Raw genomic sequence first — 23,085 nt, 5'->3', positions numbered from 1 at the left:
TCTCCAACGTGCTTTAGATCTACAGCTGTGACACTACTAAAGTAAACAGGGAAAGCTGGCATTTGTAATCCGTTTAGATGATGATTGATTGTGGTTCTTGCTTGTGGGTTGAGGTCAAACCTGAAAATAGTTGTGCGGACCATTTCTCTTGTGTGATTAATGATTAAATAGGTAAATAAATAAAACTCTTAATGATTAGCTTTTTGTTTTCCTTACAGGCAAAAGATGTTGACTGCTTCTACTATCAACAATCTCAATGTCCTTACAAAGTACGTTTTTATCAATGAATCCTTTAACTATATTTTTTCAAATTAAAAAATGTTCACTCATATTAGGACTGTTTCATAGTATGATTATTTCTGTATGTCTAAAAATGTTTGCCTTTGTTAATGGAATGATTTGTTAAACTAAATGGTGTTGTGTCTTAATGCTGCAAGTGTGTCTGCTGCTATGTATTCTTTATATATAGATAACACTAGCAGTGATATTGACGAGAGTTATACCTAGTTTTGGTATTTTGGTATGGATTTAAGAAGAACCATTCAGGCAACGTGTGTGTGTGTGTGTGTGTGTGTGTGTGTGTGTGTGTGTGTGTGTGTGTGTGTGTGTTCCCACTATTTAAATATACCAGCTCTGAGATCGCACTACATTGCAGAAGAGAGAAATCTTCCCATTCCATGCTGTATGGAGATCTCCGTTCAGACCGTTCGAACTTTTAAAAGTTCGATTATATGGTCTCGGCCATATGACAGACGAGCTTTTAAAAGTTTGATGATTTGAAGGGGACCCATAGATGTGTGTGTACTATATATATATATAATATATACTTTAATACATACTGGTTTAAATGCACATGTCAGTGATTATGTGAAGATTTGTGGCTGGATATGTGTTCTGCGATTCTGGTTATGTGTAATCATCTTGCTGAAGACAGAGCCTTCATGCTTCTCTGTCTGTGGGTTTCCCTGTGAGAATGTTAACCATGCTTTTTTCAGCAAACCATTCATCATAAGTTGGCTGTACGTGTCCCTCCTAGGCTTTCAGATACTGGCTAAAACTATCTATCTCCTTAGAAACCTTTTTAGGCAATACCAAAAAGACAATGCTACCAACATAGTGAAAAAGTCTCCAAGCAACCTTGAGTTGTTACTGCTCAATGCTAGGAGCCTAAACTCCACACCTTTTAAATCCGTCCTAACTCTAGAGAATATAGACACCTCTGCTGTGACTGGAACTTGGTGTTCGATACAGTACTTCACTTGGGCATTGTTGACAAGCTCACTGAGCTAGGCATAAATCCCTAGATAACTCGCTGGATTGCCAGCTGGATCAGACAAGACCCAAGAAGTCAGGATCTGTGAGACCATGCCCACCAAGAGACTGGTCACCAGAGGAATTACCTCAGGGCTCTGTGCTGGGCTCACTCCTGTTTGGCATCTAATTCTTAAGGGCCTCTGGCTTACCAAGGTCACAGATGACTGCAACTTGGGAGCTATTATAGTTTCTCACCAAGACACCAATATCTTGCAAGAGGGTTTAACACAGACAAATGACTAGTGACAAAGTCATGAAATAAAACTCTATTCCCAAAATGCATTATAATGCCCTTTGGGAAACTGTCAACCCAAGTTAATTACTCCATCTATAAAACTCCCCTAAGAGTCAATCCAGTAGTGGTAGATCTGTGAACATATGTTGACAGTTGTCTGGCCTTTGACCAACACGTAGCTAAGATAGTAAGAAAATAATTTTATTTTGCCCAGTTAATAAGTAAATGTATGGCATCCAGGCCCTAGGAAGTTACTCTGCTGAGTCCTTATCAGACCTATCATTGACTGTTGTGCCCCATTTGGTATGTACCTGACCAGATACTTGCAACAGTTGGGATGCACACAAGGGTTTCTCACCAGGAGAATTCAAGGCTTGAATACCCTGCCATACGCTGATCTCCTAAAGGTTCTGTCTCTGTATTCAGTGTCCTACAAGCTGCTCAGAGGAGATCTTTGTCTGGCTTACAGGGCTTTCTCAGACTCAGGCCTGATGGATCTGGTAGAAAACAAGCAGCACCAGAATCACTAGATCCAGGGATCTAAATTTCGCTTGTGATATAAATAAAATGTGCTGGAGGGACAGACGTGTCCCAAACGATCCAAGTAATATGTAATTGGCTCCCCACACGTGTAAGACAGAGTTCATCCCTGAATTCAAGCAAAACCTTGAGAGTTGAATGGGTAGTCATACATTTACCCTTGGCCTGGCTCCCATGTCCCTTATGGACAGAGAATATCAATAAAAGTATTATCCTGACTAATACTCCCCACAAATCCCTTAGTTACCTCCCTACTAACATGCCCCCCCAAAAAGACACCCATGATATTCGGGATCGAAATGGGTTTGAGGTGCACTGCTAGACTTGTAAGGTCCCTAGGGGTCATTAGCCTAGTAAAAACCTATGAACATGTTGAAAATGATTCACTGAAAAAACATAAAAAGGCAGAAAAAAATCTTGTTATTCCCTCGAATTATATATACCACAGGAAAGAAAAGGGAGAAAAAATGCTAAAAAGTGCAGTGCCCTCTCGCACAATATAATGTATTGTGGTGAAACTCACCATGAAATTAAATTTTCACACTAAGGCTGCACAGAAAAACTACCAGTGAAATTGCTTAACTGTGCTGTGTCTGTGGGGTACTGATTTTTACAAACTGTCCAAGCCCTATTGGATGTCTGTTTTGTAGCTGGCAGCACATTCAGTACTCTGGCTCACTGTATTTATGGTAACTTATATAATGTAGTTTTAGTGCAAGCCCCATAAAAATTATTTTGTTTTATTTTTTGTTAAAATGGGTGATGAATTAATCCACAAATAGTTTTCAGCAATAACCTGGGAATTATGAGTAAATTTAATGGTGCATATAGAAGAAAAGAAAGACATTATAACATAATTTGGACTGGTACCACAGTACGCATAGGGCAGAGTCAAACAGTGTAGAACATTGGGATACAAGTTAGCCAAGGTGATATTAGAAAATGGTAATGCTTTCATCCATTTTGTACATATATTGATAAAGAAACTTCAGAAGTTGTAGCAAGATTGTCTTTAGCAGTCAGCGATAGATTTAAACTTAACAAATTTTGCACTGGTTATTTAAATATTTGCTTTGTTATTGTGTTTATTAAGTTCTGATTCAACTTATTGAAAAACAGATCAGCCCAAACTGAAAATTGTGCTGAAACTTGGCTTGATATTACTTTATACAAAAAGTACTTCTTCCCATACTTAGTTTTTCAGGTTAGTTTAAGGCAGTGATGATGAGCCTATGACACGCATGTCAAAGGTGACACACCACAATGTTTTGGGCGATGCATCAGAGTTCAACACCCAAGTTACCAAAGAAAGTGTTTGAACAAAAATGCGAGAAATACATGACTCTGCACTTATTTATTAAAACTCAGCAACAAAAAAGTCATTAATTGACGTTAATGAAATCAAATGCAGTGTGTTCCATATTTTTTCAGTTCAGTTCAAAATTGCTATTAAAAGTAGGATAATTTTTGGTGCACTATTTTTAAGCCCAATTGTCAGTGTGCATGTAGTTTTCTCTATTGCATTAAAAGTAGGATAATTTTTTGGTGCACTATTTTAAGCCCAATTGTCAGTGTGCATGTAGTTTTCTCTATTGCAAGTCACTGATTTTTCTTTTACTTTTATAATGCACAGCAACACACATGATTGGACTGTATGCTTTTAAATAAATGAATATGTAATTGTCATTGTTTCAGTGTTGTACAATGCACATCTAATTAAAAAAAAAAAAAAGGCAGGCTTAAAGATTTGTTAACACACCCCACTAAATTATATAAATAAACTCCACAGTTCACTGCTGTGGAGTAAAGGCAGTACCATAAACATTCAAAATATATTTTACTGCATTCTCATATTTGCTGAAAACTGTGAAAACAACAAAACAGTTTCACAAGTCAGTGTTCCTGCTACAGCAAGCTCAGTGGAAGTGCATGCTGTAATTTTTTACAGTCTTCTTGTAGTCGGACAGTTTCATATTAACCAGCTGGAGAATCATGTAGTCCTCCAGGCCCTCAGGGCTGTGGAGGGAAAGCTGTTTATGGTGCTTGCCTTCATCTTGTATGACAGCTAAGCCATTGTGTGGTACCTAAACAAGCATTGGGAGATACAAAATCATAGAGCATGTGTTTGATGTGGTTTAAGTCTGACAGGGGGCCACAGGCAGATGCACCAGCCTCCCTGCTGTTCACATCCCAGGCCAAAATGAATGTGCTTTTGGATTGGCTGAACCACTTTATATATGGTCTTCTGCAGCTACACATTTTGAGAAATGTTTGAGTCAGATCTTAAGGGGTGCCATATGTTGATTTGTTTAAATCTGGGGAAAATGTGGTTCTTTTAGTTTGGTGTAGCAGGACAGGGTAAAGATAGTTATGAATGTTCTCAATTTTCCATGAAAATGGAGATTATTATATATAATATGCTATCTTTTGTATTCCATGCCTAATTACAAAGCACATGAAATAAAGATGGGCATTAAAAAATAAACCATTTATAAATTTTGGAAAGAAACTCAAAGAACAACTCAAAAGTGTAAATGTTCTTGCTTCTAAGGCCTAGCCTTAATTACCCAGTCATCAAAATGATACACTATCTCAAAAATGGCACTGTAGTCAAATATTTTACTACTCTGCTTAAAACAGGTCTTTCATACTGCCTGAGTATTGTAAGTATTCCCATTTGACGTTGTATATGCATGTTCTTTGTCACAATTTGTATATACTTTAATTTAAAAAAATCTGTTTTTTTTCAATATTTGTCATTTGTGACTTGTTTGCTCGAAGCTGCAGTGAGTTAGGTCTTCTGCCCTTGCTCTAACGTTTTCCAAATACCTGCTGAGTCTACAAAGGATAACTACTTATTTTCAACTATTTTCTGCACTTTCTATTAACTAAAACAACATTTGCTTTATATCTGTTTGTATAAATTGTGCAACTGTATTTTACTGCATTTTTACATTGGCTTTTAACTGAATTCCTCTTACAACTGTAATTACTGTTCTGCTTATTTTGTTCATTTTACTTGTGTGCTGCACTTGAAAAACACTAGCATAGACTAGGTTCAGTTTTTTGCTGAATCTAGTACAATTTGTGAACTTTGGAGCTTGTAAAATGGTTAAGCTTTTGTCTGGAAAGGCCCCCTGTACCGTCGTGGAAAAAGGTACAATTTGGACTGATCCAGCTAGAGTTACTGTTGCAGGGCTCAGTTTAGGGTGCTTTGATTGGATAATGTGAACTTTGTTTTCTGTTTTTATGCTTTAATAAGCTTCAGTTTGAACCAGTTTGTGCTTGTTTGAGCTGGTTTGCGCATCACACTCTACTGCACACAGGGATTGCCGGTTACAGACACTTGCTCTCTAGCCTCGCAAATAGTACCTAAACCAGAGCTCTTCGTGCCTAAACCTACTAATACATGCACCTGCTGTATTCCCTCTTCAATTGTTATAGCTAGACGAAGATTATTCTTAGGACCATGAACTGTCAGTTTCCCTTCTTTTCTCCTACTAGTATGGTTGACTTGGGTCTACTGAGGCAGTGTAGCAACTGCCTCATGTACACTGACAACCCCCTGCTTCTAAATCGTTCCTGTACCTTTTGTGAGAGATGCATCTACATTATGAATCTGGAATCACAGCTCTTTCGCACAATAGATAGCAAAACAGAGCGAGTTGTCAGCCTACCTACCACAACTCCTACTCATGACACACAGCATACACATAGACCAACATATGCGTAGGTGCTTACAAAAAATCTGCCTAAACACCAGAGTACTCTGAAACGTATTCATACTAAGCCAACCATAACACCCGAAACGCACAATACACGTAATGACACAAGCACCAGTGTCTCACCGTCAAAGCCAATAAGGTAATGTACATCCACTCCAAATATCTTCATCATAGGAGACTCTATAGTGAGACATACAGATGTCCTGTCACTAGGCTGGACAAGGAGAAAGTCATGGTCAGCTGTCTTTCTGGTACCAGGATTTGTTAGATCATGAAGGAATTCACGTCTGTCAACAACAGGTATCATTATGATTCCGTCATAGTACATGTTGGTGTGAACGACTTGAGATGTACCTACCTGGACTACATCAGGAGAGACATGACTGAGCTCTCTGATTATGTGTCACAGGCAGGTATTTCCCTAGCTTTGAGCAGCATATTACCCTCATCTAGGATGATGCCGCAATATAAACAGAAAATTATTGACTTCAGTAATTGGCTTAGGTTCTGGTGTCTTTCCAAGGGGATCCAGTTTCTGTCAGCCTATGATGACATGATCGATACACCTCGATACTTTTCCAGAGATGGTCTTCATCTGCCACCCCTGGGATTTCAGCTACTGGCAAAGGCTCTTGCCACCCCCATAGTGCCTTTTTAGGTAATGTCACAAGGACAAGTTTTCCAACTTAAAAATTTCATCAAAAGACAACCTCAAGGTTATGTTGCTAAACGCTAGGCATCTTAGCGTGAAATTGCACTCACTGGAAGCAGTCTTCACCTTGGAAGATGCTGACATCTGTGCTGTCACAGAGACCTGGTTCAAGGCAATGGAGAGCAACCTAGTCATACCGGGTTACACCTCCTACCACATGTTCAGACCATGAATGGAAGGCCTGAAAACTAAAGGAGGTGGCGTATCAATATTCTTTAATAAGTACACCTCCAGATTGGTTAAACACTATCATGCCTCGGAGACACTTCAGGTGCAACTATAACTGTTGGTTGGGCACCTATTCAAGTCATTGCCATCCTTGAATCAAACCACCACTCTGCCTACTTGGATCTACTGGAATCCATCAAGATACATCTGAACACCATGGTTCTGGCTGGTTTTATCTACCCATCCATTGATTGGGTAAATTACTTGTGCTCAAACTCACTTGCCCAAAGATTCTTAAAGTTCATTAACTTCAATGCCCTGGCCCAGTGGATGGTCACCCAACTAGGAGCGCTAACATCTTAGATCTGGTGCTTACCAATATGGGGGACCACTGTAGCACCCCCACTGTGAAGTCTTTCATTGACAGATCTGATCACAAATCAGTCTCATTTGAAGTAACTATCACACCGGACCCCCCCCCCCCCGCCCCAGCAGCAACTAAACTAAAAAAACTTCTCCAAAGTAGGTTATATCCTTCTAAGGGATGGTATAAATAGCTTCACTGCACCTCCCCCCTAAGATGTAGCTGGTAACTATGCAGAGCCCTACACTGGTGCTTTTTACAAATACTTGTATAACTGCAGGGACATGGCCATACCTGATGGGACCAAAAGAAGCTCTTCAAGGAAGGGTAAACCTGCCTAGTGGACAACTGACATTAACAGGCTTTACAATAAGAGGAAGAAATTGTTGCTTTACAATAAGAGGAAGAAATTGTTGCCCAAAAGTAAGAGGGAACATGCAATAAACTAGAAACACTCCCTCCTCAGCTTAAACAAGCAAATAAGACTTCTTTGAAGTCCTCCAAAGCAAACTATGAATCCAGATTAGCATCCTCAACTGAGGACAACCATAAGTTGTTCTTTAGTTACTTTCGTAGCCTAAAAGGTAAGACCCAGATTTGCAGCGAAGTGGTAGTTATATGATACCACTTACAATGAGCCTGTGGATATAGCAAACCTGTTATCCGACAGGTTATGTGAAAACTTCACTCACCTGTCCCCACCACCCATAGCAAACCTGTTACCCGACAGGTTCTGTGAAAACTTCACTCACCTGTCCCCACCCCACATACCCTATGACATTCTTTCCACCTGTCCCCACCTTGTGTTTCTAGACAGTAAGTCGTAAATGTCCTCTCTAAGGCCAAAAACACAGCATCTATGGGACCTGATAACATCCCGGGCTACATTCTACATCTACATGGGTTCCAACAGGAATTAGCAACACCATTGCGTACTCTTTTCCGTCATAGTCTAAGCACCGGCTTCATCCCAACTGAATGGAAAATGGCCACCGTTATCTCCTTGCACAAGGGTGGTGCTTCCACTGACCCCGGCAACTATAGACCTATTAGCCTGACTAGCCTTATCTGTAAGGCCGTGGAGCGAATAATCATGTACTTTATCAACAAAGATATAGGTAATCTCAAAACACCTGACCCTACTTAGTTTGGATTTGTCAAAGGGAGATCATGACTGTTAAACTTGGTGAACTTGTTCAAGACCATCACCAGAGCCCTAGGCTCCCTCACTCGGGCATTACTGACAAACTTACCCAGCTAGGTATCAACCCTTATATCATTAGGTGGGTTGATAACTGGCTCACCGATAGAGTCCATACAGTCAAAATAGGGGGATCCACCTCCAACACCAGACTTGTAACCAGTGGTGTTCCACAGGGATGAGTCCTGGGATCTCTACTGTTTGGAATCTATTTCTACGAAGTACAAGCAGAAACTAAAGGTCTATAGCTGATAAAGTTTGCTGATAACTGCAAACTGGGAGTGGTCATAGAATCCACAAACAATGTCAACATCCTATGAGTGGGTCTTACGCAAACAAATGATTGGTGCCAAAGTCATGGCATTAAAATCAATGCAAAGTGATGTTCCTGCTAACTACCACTTTAATGGAAGCACCCTAAGCACACAGTCAGTGTTGAGAGACCTGGGCACACAGGTTGACAGCAGCCTTACCTTTGATCACCATGCCTCCACAGTGGTAAGAAGGGTATTCTGTATTGCTCATCTCATAAGTAAGGGCATTGCCTCCAGAAAATAAGTTATAAACTCTGTGTACTCTTCCTCGTCAGGCCAATAATTGAGTACAATGCTCCTTTTGGTATGTACCTTTCCAGGCACCTGCACCAATTAAGGAGCCCACAAAAAAATTACAAAGAAAATTCAAGGTATTCAGCATTTGTCCTATGTGGATCAATTGAAATCACTGTCACTTTACTCCGTTTCATACAGATTACTCAGAGGCGATCTCTGCCTTGCGTATAAGGCAATCTCTGACTCTGCTTTATTGGAAATGCTGCGTATCCATAAGTTCAATGGCTCATTGGTTACTCGCTCTAAAGACCTTAACCTGATATGTGACATTAATAAAACCTGCTGGAGGGACAGACTTGTCTGAGTGAGGTTACCACACCTGTGGAACAGACTCCTAGTTCATGTCAAGCAGAGTACCTGTTTGGCCCTGTTCAAGCTCATGTCTGGATGATTGGATAGGTAACTATAAATTCACCCTGGGGGTTCCACCTGTGTCCCTCTTGGAAAGGGGCAATAGGTGCTTATCGTGGCTTGTAAGGGCCCCAATGCCATTAGCCTAGTAACTTACTGTGACCCTGTGTTGATTCTTTTTGTGTACTGTTGCATCCCTGTTGCCTGGGACATGATTGAAAAGGGTCTAAAGTCAAACTCGCCATGCCAGTTAACAAATGGAAATAAAGTCCCAAACTTTTTCTTGTCCCTCTTGATGGCCATGAAGTATGTAGTTTCATGTTGGCAGGACCCTGGTGGTACAGGAGGCCTTCCCGGTTCAAGTCATGGAATTCATCTGTGGTCTGGGGCACCAGTGGGCTCCACCTTCAGGCCTGGCTACCCTTTCATCCTCCTGGATCACCCAGATGTCCTTCAAGAAAGCAACTGCAGTCATAACATGTGGGTTGTCCTGCCTCAGGCAGCCCTCGGTCGGCCGGATTCCAAAGTCTGGGTCTGACGTCGGCTGATGTCGCATTTCTCTCCGACGTCAGAGCGGCTGGAGTATATAAGCATCAGCCGACGCCATTTTCTTCAGTCTTTCTTGCCGCGCGGTGCCTGAAGCAGAAGCAGTTCGCAAGTGCCGGTCGGTCAGCTCCTGTGTTTTTCGATACCGAAGTCATCAAAAAAGCTAAGTACCCCGTTGGGGACCTTTTCTTGCCTCCGCTGATGTCAGAAATAACTGAAAAAGTTAACAATTGTCTTTCTTGTGGTAAACAAATACCTCATAAGGATTTCCACTCTTACTGTCTTCCTTGCCTGGGCCCAGACCACGACGTCTCGGCCTGTGTAGCCTGTGCTCGCTTCAACAAGCGCACTCTCAGGCGCCGGGCGGAGTTCGCTAAAGACTTTTTTGCCGATAAATTTGCTTACAACATGCCGTTGGATCTTCCGACATCGCAAACTCCCAAAAAGCGAAAAGACCGGGACCGACATCCTCGGCCCGCGTCTACCACCGACTCCACGACAAAACCTAGCGCGAGTGCTCCGGTTCCCTCTGAGACGGTCTCTCCACCGCTCCGAACCGAAGACACCGCATTACCGACGACTCCGATTCCGGACATCACTCCGCCTGTTATCGATTTTCCTCCGGATACCGAAACCGAGGAAATGCCCGAGACCATTGCTGTAGACAAGGTCACTCCTGCACGTGGAGCTGCCAGGCCTCCTATGGCCATGTCTATTAAGGCCTACACTAGGGCTAAGGCAGCCAGCAAAACAAAGCATGTTACTTCTAAATCCTTTCCTCAGCCTACTCCAGAGACACAAATTATGTCCATGGCTGCTGATTTAATTTCCATGATTAGAGGTTCACAGGCCCATCCTGAGAGAGGATCCCAGCCTCCTCCTGATAAAAGGCCCAGGGTTGAACCCTCTGAACCTATTCCTTCAGATGAAGACTCTGAGGGCTCCGTCCACTCTGATAGCCAGGAAGAGCTTTTCCAGACCTATGAGGACTCGGATGCAGAAGATTCCATCCCCTCGGCCTCACCTCCTGAGGATATTTCTTTTGGGGAAGTTCTGCACACCATGAGGGAACATTTCAAGTGGCAAGGTCAGGAATATTCTGATTCTAGGAAACGCCTGAGGACTTTCCTTAAGAAGCCCCAGCACAGGCCCTTAGCTATTCCTCCTGTACTTGATGTTCTGGATGATCTATATTCTGACTCTAGTGCTACCCCTGATTCTCTCCCTCCTGCTCCGGCCAAGCCAGACAGGTATTACAGGGTCCCTGAAACTCATTCCCATTTATTTAGGGCCCATTCTGCTGATTTGGAAACTATTTCACAGGGGCCTAAAGGAGTTTCAGCCTCCACCTCTAAAAATCCATTGCCCTCCAACAGGGAGGCCAGGTCTTTAGAGAGATGGGGTAAAAAGGTTTACACATCCACTACCTTATCTATGAGAGCTTTAAATTGCCTTTTTCATATGTTACAATATCAGGACTACCTTTTAGAAGATTTACAAAAAACTTTAGCCACTCCTGATCCTTTAGACAGGAAGACTTTGCAGGAAGCTGTACATAACACTCAGCAAGTAAGCAATCACTTCCTGCAGTGTGGATATGATGCACTGGAAGCTTCATGTAGGGCAGCTATGACAGGGGCAGTGATTCGTAGACATGCTTGGTTAAAAGATCAACCTCTACCAGATCATGTAAAAGCAAAACTTCTGGATGCACCTTTGGAAAAGAACAAGCTTTTTGGTGCAAATGCTAAGGATGTGTTAAAGACCATCGAAGAAAAAGCAAAATCAATTCAGACAGTGAAAGATTTCCTCCAAGTTCAACCCCCCAGATTCAGTAGGAATTGGCCTTCAAAAAACTGGTCCTTTCCTAATACAGAAAAGTTTCAAAGGGGTAAGAACAGACGTGGCCGAGGAAGAGGCCAATACAGAGGCCCTTACAGGGGACGACAATGGCAGCCAGGAAACCAAAGAAGTGACGCAGGGGTTTCACCTGCCCCACAACCACAATCTCAATGACTTTCCTCGACTACCGCCTACCAGGGAACAAATAGAAGCTCCCCTGGGCGGGAAATTATCTCTGTTTGCAGAAAATTGGCACAGACTGACAAAGGACAAATGGATTTTGGACATTGTAGACCGAGGGTACAGGTTTCATTTTCATACCTTACCAAGAAAACAAGGCATGCCAAACCTACCACAAAACCAGAGGACAGAGGCTATCAAGCAAATCACTCTGCTGACTCGGATGAAAGCAATAGAAAGAGTTCCACAACAAGAACAAGACCAGGGGTTTTACTCAAGACTGTTCCTTGTTCCAAGAAAAGAATCTCAATGGAGACCAATACTGGACTTGTCCGCATTAAACACCTTTCTCATAGTACCAAAGTTCAAAATGCTGACTCTACAGCACTTCCCATGCTGGGCAAGGGGTCTTGGTTGATTACTCTGGACCTCAAGGAGGCATACCTGCATGTCCCTATCAGACACAGCTGCAGAAGATACCTCAGATTTCTTGCAGGGCCAGAGCATTATCAATTCTCAGCATTGCCATTTGGCTTATCTACTGCGCCCAGAGTATTCACAAAATGCCTGGCTTCAGTAATTGCTCATTGCAGGCTCCAGGGGATACAAATTTACCCGTACCTGGACGACTGCCTCATACAAGCGGACGACAAATTGATGTTGACAAAAAGCCTGGATTATGTCATACGATTACTTCAAGCTCTGGGATACACAGTCAACTTCCAAAAGTCAAGACTGCAGCCATCCCAGCAAATAATCTTCTTAGGAGCCAAACTAGACACAGCCTCTCAGATGGCTTACCTGACAGAAGACAAGCAAGAGAAGTTAACTCATTACTTCAAAGGTTTAGCAAAACTCACCCAGATGACTGCAAGGAGATTCCTACAGGCCCTGGGTTACATGGCATCCTGCATTCTCCTGGTTCCATTAGCAAGACTACACATGAGAAAGCTTCAATGGTACCTAAAAAGCATTTGGTCTCAACACAGCAACAACTTGGAGACAATCATACCGCTCATTCCATGCCTACAAAAGGAATTCCTATGGTGGGCCTCGGTGAGCCAGGCAAACACAGGTATGTCATTCAAAAAACCACAGATAACACAGACCATGACTACAGACGCCTCAGACCTTGGATGCGGGGCGCACATGGAAGGCAGGTGTATACAAGGACAATGGTCTGCAAAGGAAACACATCTGCATATAAACCAAAAGGAAATGCTGGCAGTAATGCACGCCATCGAGGCTTTTCAACACCAACTCCAGCAAGGCCATTTACTGATACGGACAGACAACACCACTGTGATGTGGTACATAAACAAGCAAGGGGGCACCCACTCTTACCCCCTTTGCAGACTGACAATGCATCTTTGGGAGAAATCACTGAGTCTAAACATCCAGTTACAATCCCAGTTTGTTCCAGGAAAAGACAATGTGTTGGCGGACAGCCTAAGCAGGAATTTCTCAGATCCACACAAGTGGAGGTTACATCCAAAGGCCTTCAGACAACTCACTTCGACATGGGGCAAGCCAGAAGTGGACTTATTTGCCTCTCATCTCAACCATCTTCTACCAAAATTGTGCACAATGACATACCATCCAAAAGCTTGGAAAATAGATGACCTCTCATTCAACTGGAACTCACTAACAATCTATGCATTCCCACCTCTGCCACTGATGACCTCAGTATTAATAAAGATCAAAGCAGAGAAACCCAAGGGAATCATAATAGCTCCGGACTGGCCAAGACAACACTGGTACCCACTACTACGGAGCATATGTCACACCAGGAGGTGGACCCTTCCCCAATGGCCTCTACTTCTGACTCAACACAACTTCGAAACAGTGCATCCAAATCTACAGACACTGCAGCTAACAGCCTGGGAGATCCCATAAATAGCTTCAGCCTATCTCTCTCCAAGGAAGTTCAGTGGATACTAACAGAGGCTCGAAGACCATCCACCAGAAAAGTTTACTTAGCAAAGTGGAAAAGATTCAGCAATTGGAATACCAGCAAGGGACATGATGCATCATTGTTGAACATCCCACTCATCTTGGAATATTTGGCAGATATGTTAAAGAACGGCCTCTCATATTCTTCCATAAAGATACATGCATCTGCTATTTCAGCTAGATACAACACTGATCCTCCTGTTTTTTCACACCCTTTACTAAGGCAATTCCTCAGGGGAATCAAGAACATTAAGCCACCAAGAAAGGCCCCAGTGCCAGCCTGGGACCTCAATTTTGTTCTAGAAAAACTGTCTCTACCTCCATTTGAGCCAGCAGTTTCAGTTGACTTGCAATTTCTCTCTTGGAAGACAGCTTTCCTGTTGGCAATTACATCAGCAAGAAGGGTCTCGGAGCTACAGGCCCTAATGGCAATACCACCCTTTATTATTTTTCACAGAGACAGGGTTTCATTAAGGACCAACCCTACTTTCATGCCAAAGGTGGTATCCAGGGTTTCTTTAAATCAAGCAATTCATCTGCCTGCTTTCTTCCCCAATCCTGAGAACAAGGGGGAAAGACTGTTGCATACCTTGGACATTCACAGACAACTTCGTTTCTACCTGGACAGAACCAAGGCCAGTAGGAAGTCTGAACAACTTTTTGTAGCTTACGCCCCTGCAGTCCAAGGAAAAGCAATTTCAAAACAGACTATTTCAAAATGGATTGGACATTGCATCAGATTCTGTTATTCCTTTCATGGAAAGACTGTTCCAGCCAATGTCAGACCACATTCCACCAGAGCTACAGCCACCTCTACAACATTCTTAAGAGGGGTGCCTACTAAGGACATTCTAGAAGCTGCTACATGGAGCTCCGTGCATACATTCTCCAAACACTACAATCTCCCTCTATACTCCAGATCCAGAGCAGGCTTTGCTTCGGCAGTCCTGCAGGGTTTGATTGCCACACCATCTTTTACCTAGAGCATTCCTCCTCCCCCAGCTAAGCTATGGTATTCTACCCACATGTTATGACTGCAGTTGCATTCTTGAAGGACATAGTACAGTTTTGTACCTACCATAAATGTAGATGTCCGATAGACATGCAACTGCAGTCGGATTTTCCCTCCCTCCATACCCCTCTATGCCTAGGGTCCACTCCTATCCCTGTTTCTCTTAGCTGGGGATATCTGTTATGGTGTATTTGTTTTATTGCTCATTTATTTGTTTGAAATCCTGTTTTTGTCTTCCAATTTGATTACAGCCTTCCTTGGAGGGCACCTGGCATCTGGGGCAAGAAACACTGAAGAAAATGGCGTCGGCTGATGCTTATATACTCCAGCCGCTCTGACGTCGGAGAGAAATGCGACATCAGCTGACGTCGGACCCAGACTTTGGAATCCGGCCGACCGAGGGCTGCCTGAGGCAGGACATCCCACATGTTATGACTGCAGTTGCATGTCTATCGGACATCTACATTTATGGTAGGTACAAAACTGTACTTTTTGCTATCAGAGGTGAGGGAAGTTGTCAGGAAGTCCTCCTCCCAACAGATGTGTACTACCAAGTAGAAGAGGTTCTTTTGGGTGGATAATTATTATATGCTGCTCTGTTTGGTCAGCATGCAGGCTGGTCTGACTTGCCTTATGTACTCAATGGACAGGGTGCAGATGTCAGCTATTTCTAAATGTCATGACTTTATGAAGAATAGGACTGTAACTCACTACCAGCTGGACAGGTGATTCTATAAAGGTTTGCTACATCTTTGTCCTCCTTTAAAGAACCCCTCTTTTCAATGGGACTTAAACTTTATATTTGGCAGACTTGCCCACCCCTATTCAGACTCACTGGTCTGGAGTTTTGAAGTTAACCTCTTGCAAAAAGCTATTGATCTTGGCCATCATCTCTGCTTGTGGATCCTCACAGCTTCAGCCCCTCATCTTCAGGGAACAATTTGTCTTTCACAAGGACTAGGTGTCAGGACCAATCCCAGTTTATTTCTAAAAGTGATTCCTGAATCAGTTCCTTTGCAGGAGCAGAAGCCAAGTGGGAGAGAGAGAGAGCCCTCCACACCTTGATTTTTACTATGCAAGCTGTTTCTGTTTGAAGGAGCTGCAACAATTTAAGAAGATGGTAGGTAGGTGTGGCATTTGCCAAACAAACACTTTCCTAATGGACTGGAAAATTATCTTTCTCCATCAGTTTGGCAACTACCCCTTGGAAAATGGTGCTGTTGAAGGGTACTCCAAATTAGGTGTTGCTGCTGTTTCCAGTGCTTTTTACAAAAATATCTCCACTGCAGTCATTTCTTCTTCTGTCACTTGAACTTCAGTTCCCAACTTCACCAAGCTTTATTACTTGGACCATGACTGCAGGACTGCATCCTTTAATACCACAGTATACCAGAGCTGAACATTCTAAGTGTTTCTGTTAACTGTCCTCTGTCACTTATTTTACAGCTTGACGTTCATCTCAGCCATAGACTTACCGATGAGACTTTTCTCATAAATAACTGATATGGTACCTGTGCTTCATGAATACCCTTTCACCATCAACGTTCATGTTTTCTGCTGTGAGCAGATGCCATAGCAATTGTGCAAACAGCTGGCTCCAGCAGAATTAATGAATTAAGAATATATAAATTAAATTAAAAGGCAACACACAAAACATATTTGCCATGATGATCATCTGTGTTTAACATTTAACATCTGTTCATTTACTCAGACAACGAATAACATTAGCACACCATTACATGCAGCCACTGATGCTCATTGTAGTATTCTCTGCTGCAGTACTAATCAATCATACCGCTTAACTGTCCAGATTTTTGCCTCATATTTTTGGCCTGTTCCTCATAAACTCTGTAGTTTTCTTGAAAATTACTGAGGATTGAAATTCCTAAATAATGACGCACATTTAAGTTTCATACTTTAGACCCTTCGTAAAGTGCACTTTAACACAAAAACTGTTATTCTAGCAAATTTCTAACTTTATAATAGCAATATTTAAAATCTGTCCCTTTTTGGGGCCGTTGTCCTCCCATTGTCTTAGGCTTTGTCCAGATTTTTTGCACTAAGAGGTTGAAAAGTAAGTGATCAGTGAGATGTTCTGCCTGCAAAAAGCCTAACAACCAGCTCAGTTTACAAAGTTGTACCATCCCTCAGTGGTATCAAATGACTCCCTCCCCCTTTCACTGCAGAATGTCTGTGTTAAGAAAGGCATCAGCCAATGCCATCTTTGAAGCTTTTGTGCTGTAGTGTGCATTATAGCTGAATCCTTTGTAGGTATCAGCAGACCAGTGGTTTGGTCTACTCTAAGATTTGGGTAGTATCCCGTAGGTTTACAGGTTCATAGGTAAGTACTAGCTTTGCTGCCTGTGCAGGTCATTTTAAGCCTAGCTAATTTCCCTTCAGTGGTTAGAATCAAGCCCTGTACCTTGTGTTGGTGAGGTAAACACCTTAACCATTATGCTAACCCCGAACGACTAAATACTAAGCGATCAGTCTGCAGCGTAATATATGCTTACCAAATAACTAAAGGCCAGAATCAGACTCTCTACTTTTTATCTGTGAGGTTAAGACCTTAACCATTATGCCAAACAAACCTCTTCCCACAGGAGAATCTTTTTTCACTTTTTAGGTGGATTAATTGCAATTTCTAATATCTGATAGTGACTCAGATGTTGAAATTGTAAAAAAGGAACAGTTGCATAGATTGTGGTAAACAAACTCTAAGTAAAAAATTCTGTATCCATTATGTTTTTTGCCCTGGTCCAGGCAAGATATGGATGACTGCCTGCACTGTGTTAGGTTCACCTTGAGGACAATCAAGAGGAGAGCTGAGTCTCTCTGAGTACACAACTTTTAAGAGGGAAAGTGTCTCGTACTCTACCACTATGGCATCAACTAAGGCCTCTGGGAACTTTCCTCTGCAGTGCAAATACTTAAAAAAGCAACATGAGGAGCAGCAATGGGAAATTGAGAAAAGACCTATAGATACCGACAGTATTCTTAGAATTGGCAACACTGAACTCAGCAAGGCCATCAGCATCAGTGTTGAAATGGGCCAAGGCTTTTTGTGATAATCTGCAGGATGACATTCTTTCAGCTTCTAGCCTGTCCTCCCAAGACCAAAGCTACTAAGATCTTGTCTGGCTCTGTGGCCTGTCTGAGGGTCTTGTCTGCAAGTACTTGTTTTTTGATTAAAGAGGGGGAGGGTGGTACCCCTCAATATTTGTTTGTGAGGAGGTTCCCAGAAATAAAGTTGAGGTCTTGGACATATTAACATCATCAGAGACCTCAATGTTAGTTCACACATAGACACCGAGTCATAAAGTGCTAAAGACCAAACCATCATTGCCTAGCTTGCCACAGCTGATATCAAGAGGATCTCTTCAGCCCAGTATCCCTAAGTTTACATAAGTCCAAGCACCAGCTTTGGAAATCCCTGAGGAGTGAGGAGTCCCTTCTGGGTGAAGAGTAGAATTCCTTTATATGGAAGATTATGTCCTAGATTTGGAGGCAGATAAGCTAGCTTATGTTGACCATATTTCTACTCCTCCCATATATAACTATGGTGCTGAAGATACCTTATCCTCTGCCTCTCCTATCGAAGATCTCTTTTTTGAGGGCACCCTTCATAAAATGAAGTGGGAGTTGTGGTGAAAGTCCAGAGAATTCTCTCAGACCCAGCTAAGATGTAGGTCTGTTGTGGCATTGCCAGAGCCACAAACTTTAGCTGTTCTCCACACATAGGTGTCCTGGAGGATGCATTTATTAATGCATCTCTAAAGCCTGCTTCTCAGCTCCCAGGAAACCTGACCATTATTACCAGATCCTGGATTCCCAGAAGTTCCCTTACAAGAACCCTCTGGCTGTTTCAGCATTGGTGTCCATGGATTCCAGCAAGGGATCCTGTTCAGTTTCATCCAGGAACCCCATTCACAATGACAAGGATGTTAGGATACTTGACTTTAGGGAAGAAAGCATGCAACTCTGCTACCATTGCCTTTTAAACTGCTAGACCGTTGTGATTAATTAACAAGAAATCCCTACTGGATAAGAGGAGTCTCGAGGCAGAGGGGATCACAGATAATGACCTGAGATGCTCAAATTGTTTCATGTCAACCCCTTTCATCTTAACCCACAAGAACAAGTCTAATATACCTCAACCAGAATACCCTCACTCTGTCAACTTGGATGATGTAGCACTTATCCTCTGACATCATGTGCCTGGAAGGATTCTGTAAATTTTATATGAGAAACAGTGAAAGCAAATGCAAGGAAACCATATGCAATGAACTGGAAAAGATTCTGCCTTTGATGCCTGTCCAGAGAACAAGACCTGAATGCATCTAATTTGTCACTGTTCCAGATTATCTGTTAGACCTTTGCAAAACAGACCTATTTTATGCATCTTTAGAGGTTTGTGTTTTTTCTATACAAGACTTTCTACCTCTGGATCCAGCAGTGTAGTCTCAGTTGCCAATAAAGCTATATGCAAAATTAATGTTGCATCTTAGATCACCAAGAAAATGGACATTATCCTTTTGTGGGGATTCAGTTGTGTGTTAAGAGAAGCTAACCCTGGCCTCCTTTGAACTAGTTGTTTTGATGTTTTAGTACTTATCTTAGAAGATGCTATTCTTGATGGCTGTTGTATATTCTATAAGATCTTAGAACTAAAAACACTGATGTGCAGTGAACTAATTTTAATTTTTCACAAGGACAGAGTCTATGTATGCCGCAGTGGTACGACGGTAGCGTTGTTACCTCACAGCAAGAGGTTCTCCCGTTCGATTCTCGGCTTGGCTTGGGAGTGCCTTCTGTGTGGAGTCTGCATGCTCTTCCCACGGTTGGGTAGTGTTTGAAAGACATGCGTGCGTAAATGGGCGTGCTTTCGTTGAAGGTTGGGCGTCGAGCTGGCACCTCAGCATTTCGTAAAAATCTACTGCCAATCATTAGCGGACCAGAGTTCCACTGTGGCGACCCCTTACCGGGAAAAAGCCGAAAGACAAACAGCAACAAGGACAGTCTCTCTTTTCATACCAACATTTCGTTCATGCCAACACAGTGACTGAGAGTTCCTTGATTCAGACCATTTACCTCCTTGTGTTTCTCTAAACTCCATTGAACAGGAGGTAGAGGACACTGCATGCTTTGGGTGTGCATGGACAACTGAGATTATTTGTACAAATTTAAAATAATTTCGAAAATAAGATCAAATATTTGTGTCCTTTGCAAAAGGTAGCGAGGGAAAGCCTTTGTACAAACAGACCCTGTCTAAGTGACTTGCACACTGTAGCTGCTATTACTACCATTGTTCTGCTTTTAGAAAAACGGTGCCAGTACCCACTGATTGTAAAAACTCACTCAGCTTGACCTATAGCAGCTGTGTCACAGCATTTCTTGGAGAGATTAGTACTCAGTCAGTTTTGGGAGCAGCTACTTGGTTCTTGGGTCACACTTTCTCAAAGCATTATAATATGTGTTGCTTCCAGGACCGGCAATTAGCTTTTTATTTCTTTTCCTGCTATATGGAAGAATCTATTTTTCTTAAAGCCATCAGAGCTATCCATCCATTGGTCTGATGCTGTTGCAGCCATCCATTGGTCCAATGTGTTGTAGGCACCCTGTTGCTTAGAACTAAATCAGTGAATAGTATGACAAGCATAGTACAGTTCTGTAGGAACTTGCTGTGATTGTTGATGTTCAAGTACATTCAGTGCTGTAGTCCATGTTCCCTCCACCATCCCCTTCCTTATCCTTTTTGGGCATCCTGGGGGTTATCTCTCTATCTCTTTACCTGGTCCCCTTCCTCCTTCAACTTGCTTAAACTGCAGAGAGCCAGATTGGGGCCCTGTCGGTAGTTGTTTTTATCTTGGGTATATCCCCATTTTGGGTACTTCCATCCTCTGGCTCCTGGGGCAAGCCTCTTGTCCAGTCAGGACAAAAAAAAAAAAGATTCAAAGATGGCTCTGGCCAGTTCCCCTCTTATATGCTGATGTGCTGAATATCGATTGGGAGGGAGCTGGCCATGACCACTTGGTGAAGGCACAGCTCTGGAATTCAGGCCAACTGTTGGACTGCCTGCAGAGAAGATATCCCAATGAATTGGACTGCAACAATGAACATACTCAAACATCTACAATTATGGTAAGTTCCTACACAACTGTACTTTTACAATGCTATTTTAGTAATACCTTTACATTATTTCCTCACTACTTACTTTGATCTTTTATCCCTCTTCTGTATTGTTTTTTGAACTACTTTGTCTTTTCTGATGAGTGTACTGTGGCCATATGTATATGAATTTGTTTATATTCCTTAACTGGGTGTTTTATATATAGTCATGCAGTTGTTTTAAAAGCATTTCCATTATATGACCTATAAACCCACTGCAAAGCCATATTGTCTCTTTGCAGCTCATATACCTAGGAGTATGCTTTTCAACTTGCAATGCAAATTTCTTGTTTTAGAATATGGATGTTAATCGTGTTACACTGCTGCAGTCATTACACTTGGGTTATCCTGCCATCAGGCGGTTCCCCAGTCGGCCTGAGTTCCAAAGTCTTGGTCCGGCGTCGGTTGCTGTCGCCTCCTCCCTGATGTCAGTGCGACAGGGGTATATTAGATGCAGCCGATGCCATTTTCCCCAGTCTTTCTTGCCGCACGGTGCCCGAAGCAAAAGCAGTTCGCAAGTGCCGGTCGGCCGACTCCTGAGATTTTCATTCCGAATCCAGAACCGAAGTCTTCTATAAAGCTAAGTACCCCGTTGGGGAAATTTTTTCTTGCCTCAGACCGAGGACAGTAAAAGTTGTTAACCGTATTTCTTGTGGGAAGCAAATACCTCATAAGGATTTCCATTCCTATTGTATTCCATGCCTAGGCCCAGACCACAAAGTCACTGGTTGTCTGTTTTGTGCTAGGTTTAACAAGTGCACTATTAAACGTCGGTTTGATTTTGCCTGACATTATTTTGGCAGAAAATTCAATTACACCATGCCGTCGGAACTTCTGACGACCGGAATACATAAAAAGCGCAAAGACAAGGACAGGCATCCGAGGCCCAAAACTGACGACGAGGCCTCTTCTAGGCCGGTCGCCGGTGCTCCGGATTTCAGTGAGGCACCTTTGCAGCCCCTGATGACCGCTTCCGCAGACCGCCTCCGACTCCCACATGGAGCTGGCTGGGCCTTCGGATGCACAAGTTTTTCAGCCTACCGAAACTAACCCTTCAGAGGGAACCGAAGTAGCTGAGCAATCCACAGCTTCAGAGGGTGTTTTCAGACCTACCCAGTTAACCATTAAACCCTCTGCTAAGTCTAAGCCCCCCCCCCCTAAAAACAAAGAAACAGATACAGCATTCTCCAGGACAGGCCTCCATGCCTAAGAAACAAATGCTCAAAATTGCCGAAGACCTAATCACCCTGATCAGGGGGTCCCATCCCCCACCTGCTAAAAGGCCCAGACAGGATGCAGACTATGAATCTTCCAACCAGGTGTCCATTTCTTTAAATTCATCCTCAGACCTAGGATATTCTTTACCCCCTTATGAGGATTCTGATGCTGAGGAATCAATTCCATCAGCCTCTGCGCCTGAGGACTATTCCTTTGGGGAGACCTTACATACCATGAGGGAGCATTTCCATTGGGAAGGCCAGGATTACTCAGAATCCAAGAAAAGGCTCAGAGACTTCCTTTTTTTTTTACCTCAACACAGACCCCTTGCTATTCCGCCAGTGTTAGATATTGTGGATGATGTGTATACTGAATCCAGCTTAAATCCTGACTCCTTACCTCCAGCCCCAGTTAAACCTGATAGATACTACAGAGTCCCTGACTCTCACAAATTTCTGTATTCAGCCCTGTTGCTGACCTTGAAACTATTTCTCAGGGACCCAAAGGGATTAAGGCCTCATCAACAAAAAACCCAGTTCCCTCTGACAGAGATTCCAGAGCATTAGAGAGATGGGGAAAGAAAGTATATACGTCTGCAACTTTAGCAATGAGAGCCTTAAATTGCCAGTTTCACATGCTGAAATATCAGCAATGTTTGATGTCTCAGTTGAAACAAAAGATGCTTCCAGATTCAGATCCTCCTAATTTTAAAGAAATGCAGGATTTATTGCATGCAGCTGAACAAGTGGGAAAACATACTTTGCAATGTGGTTTTGATTCCTTAGAGGCCTGCTGTAGTGCAGCAGTTACAGGCTCTATCATTAGAAGACATGCTTGGTTAAAAGAACATACGTTACCAGATCATGTTAAGGCAAAATTATTGGATGCACCTTTGCAGCGTTATGTGTTGTTTGGAGTTAAGGCAGAGGAGGTACTAAAGATGAT

General features: G+C 42.7%; 1 protein-coding gene across 2 annotated transcripts in view; it reads left to right on the top strand.

Annotated features, from left to right (window-relative positions):
• Positions 1 to 23,085, top strand: part of LOC122799248 — a 1,077,360-nt gene that overhangs the window by 388,291 nt on the left and 665,984 nt on the right. For both annotated transcript variants that reach the window (XM_044068189.1, XM_044068190.1), the window contains one exon: positions 219 to 269. In XM_044068189.1, the coding sequence (XP_043924124.1) occupies positions 219 to 269 (51 nt within the window). The remainder of the gene's footprint in view (positions 1 to 218; positions 270 to 23,085) is intronic.

This window comes from Protopterus annectens, chromosome 4.part0 (assembly GCF_019279795.1).
Source record: "Protopterus annectens isolate FY-2018-M chromosome 4.part0, PAN1.0, whole genome shotgun sequence".
In the NCBI taxonomy this organism is placed as follows: Eukaryota; Metazoa; Chordata; order Ceratodontiformes; family Protopteridae; genus Protopterus; species Protopterus annectens.
Note: the sequence above shows the minus strand (reverse complement) of the source record. Positions and strands in the feature narration are given on the sequence as shown.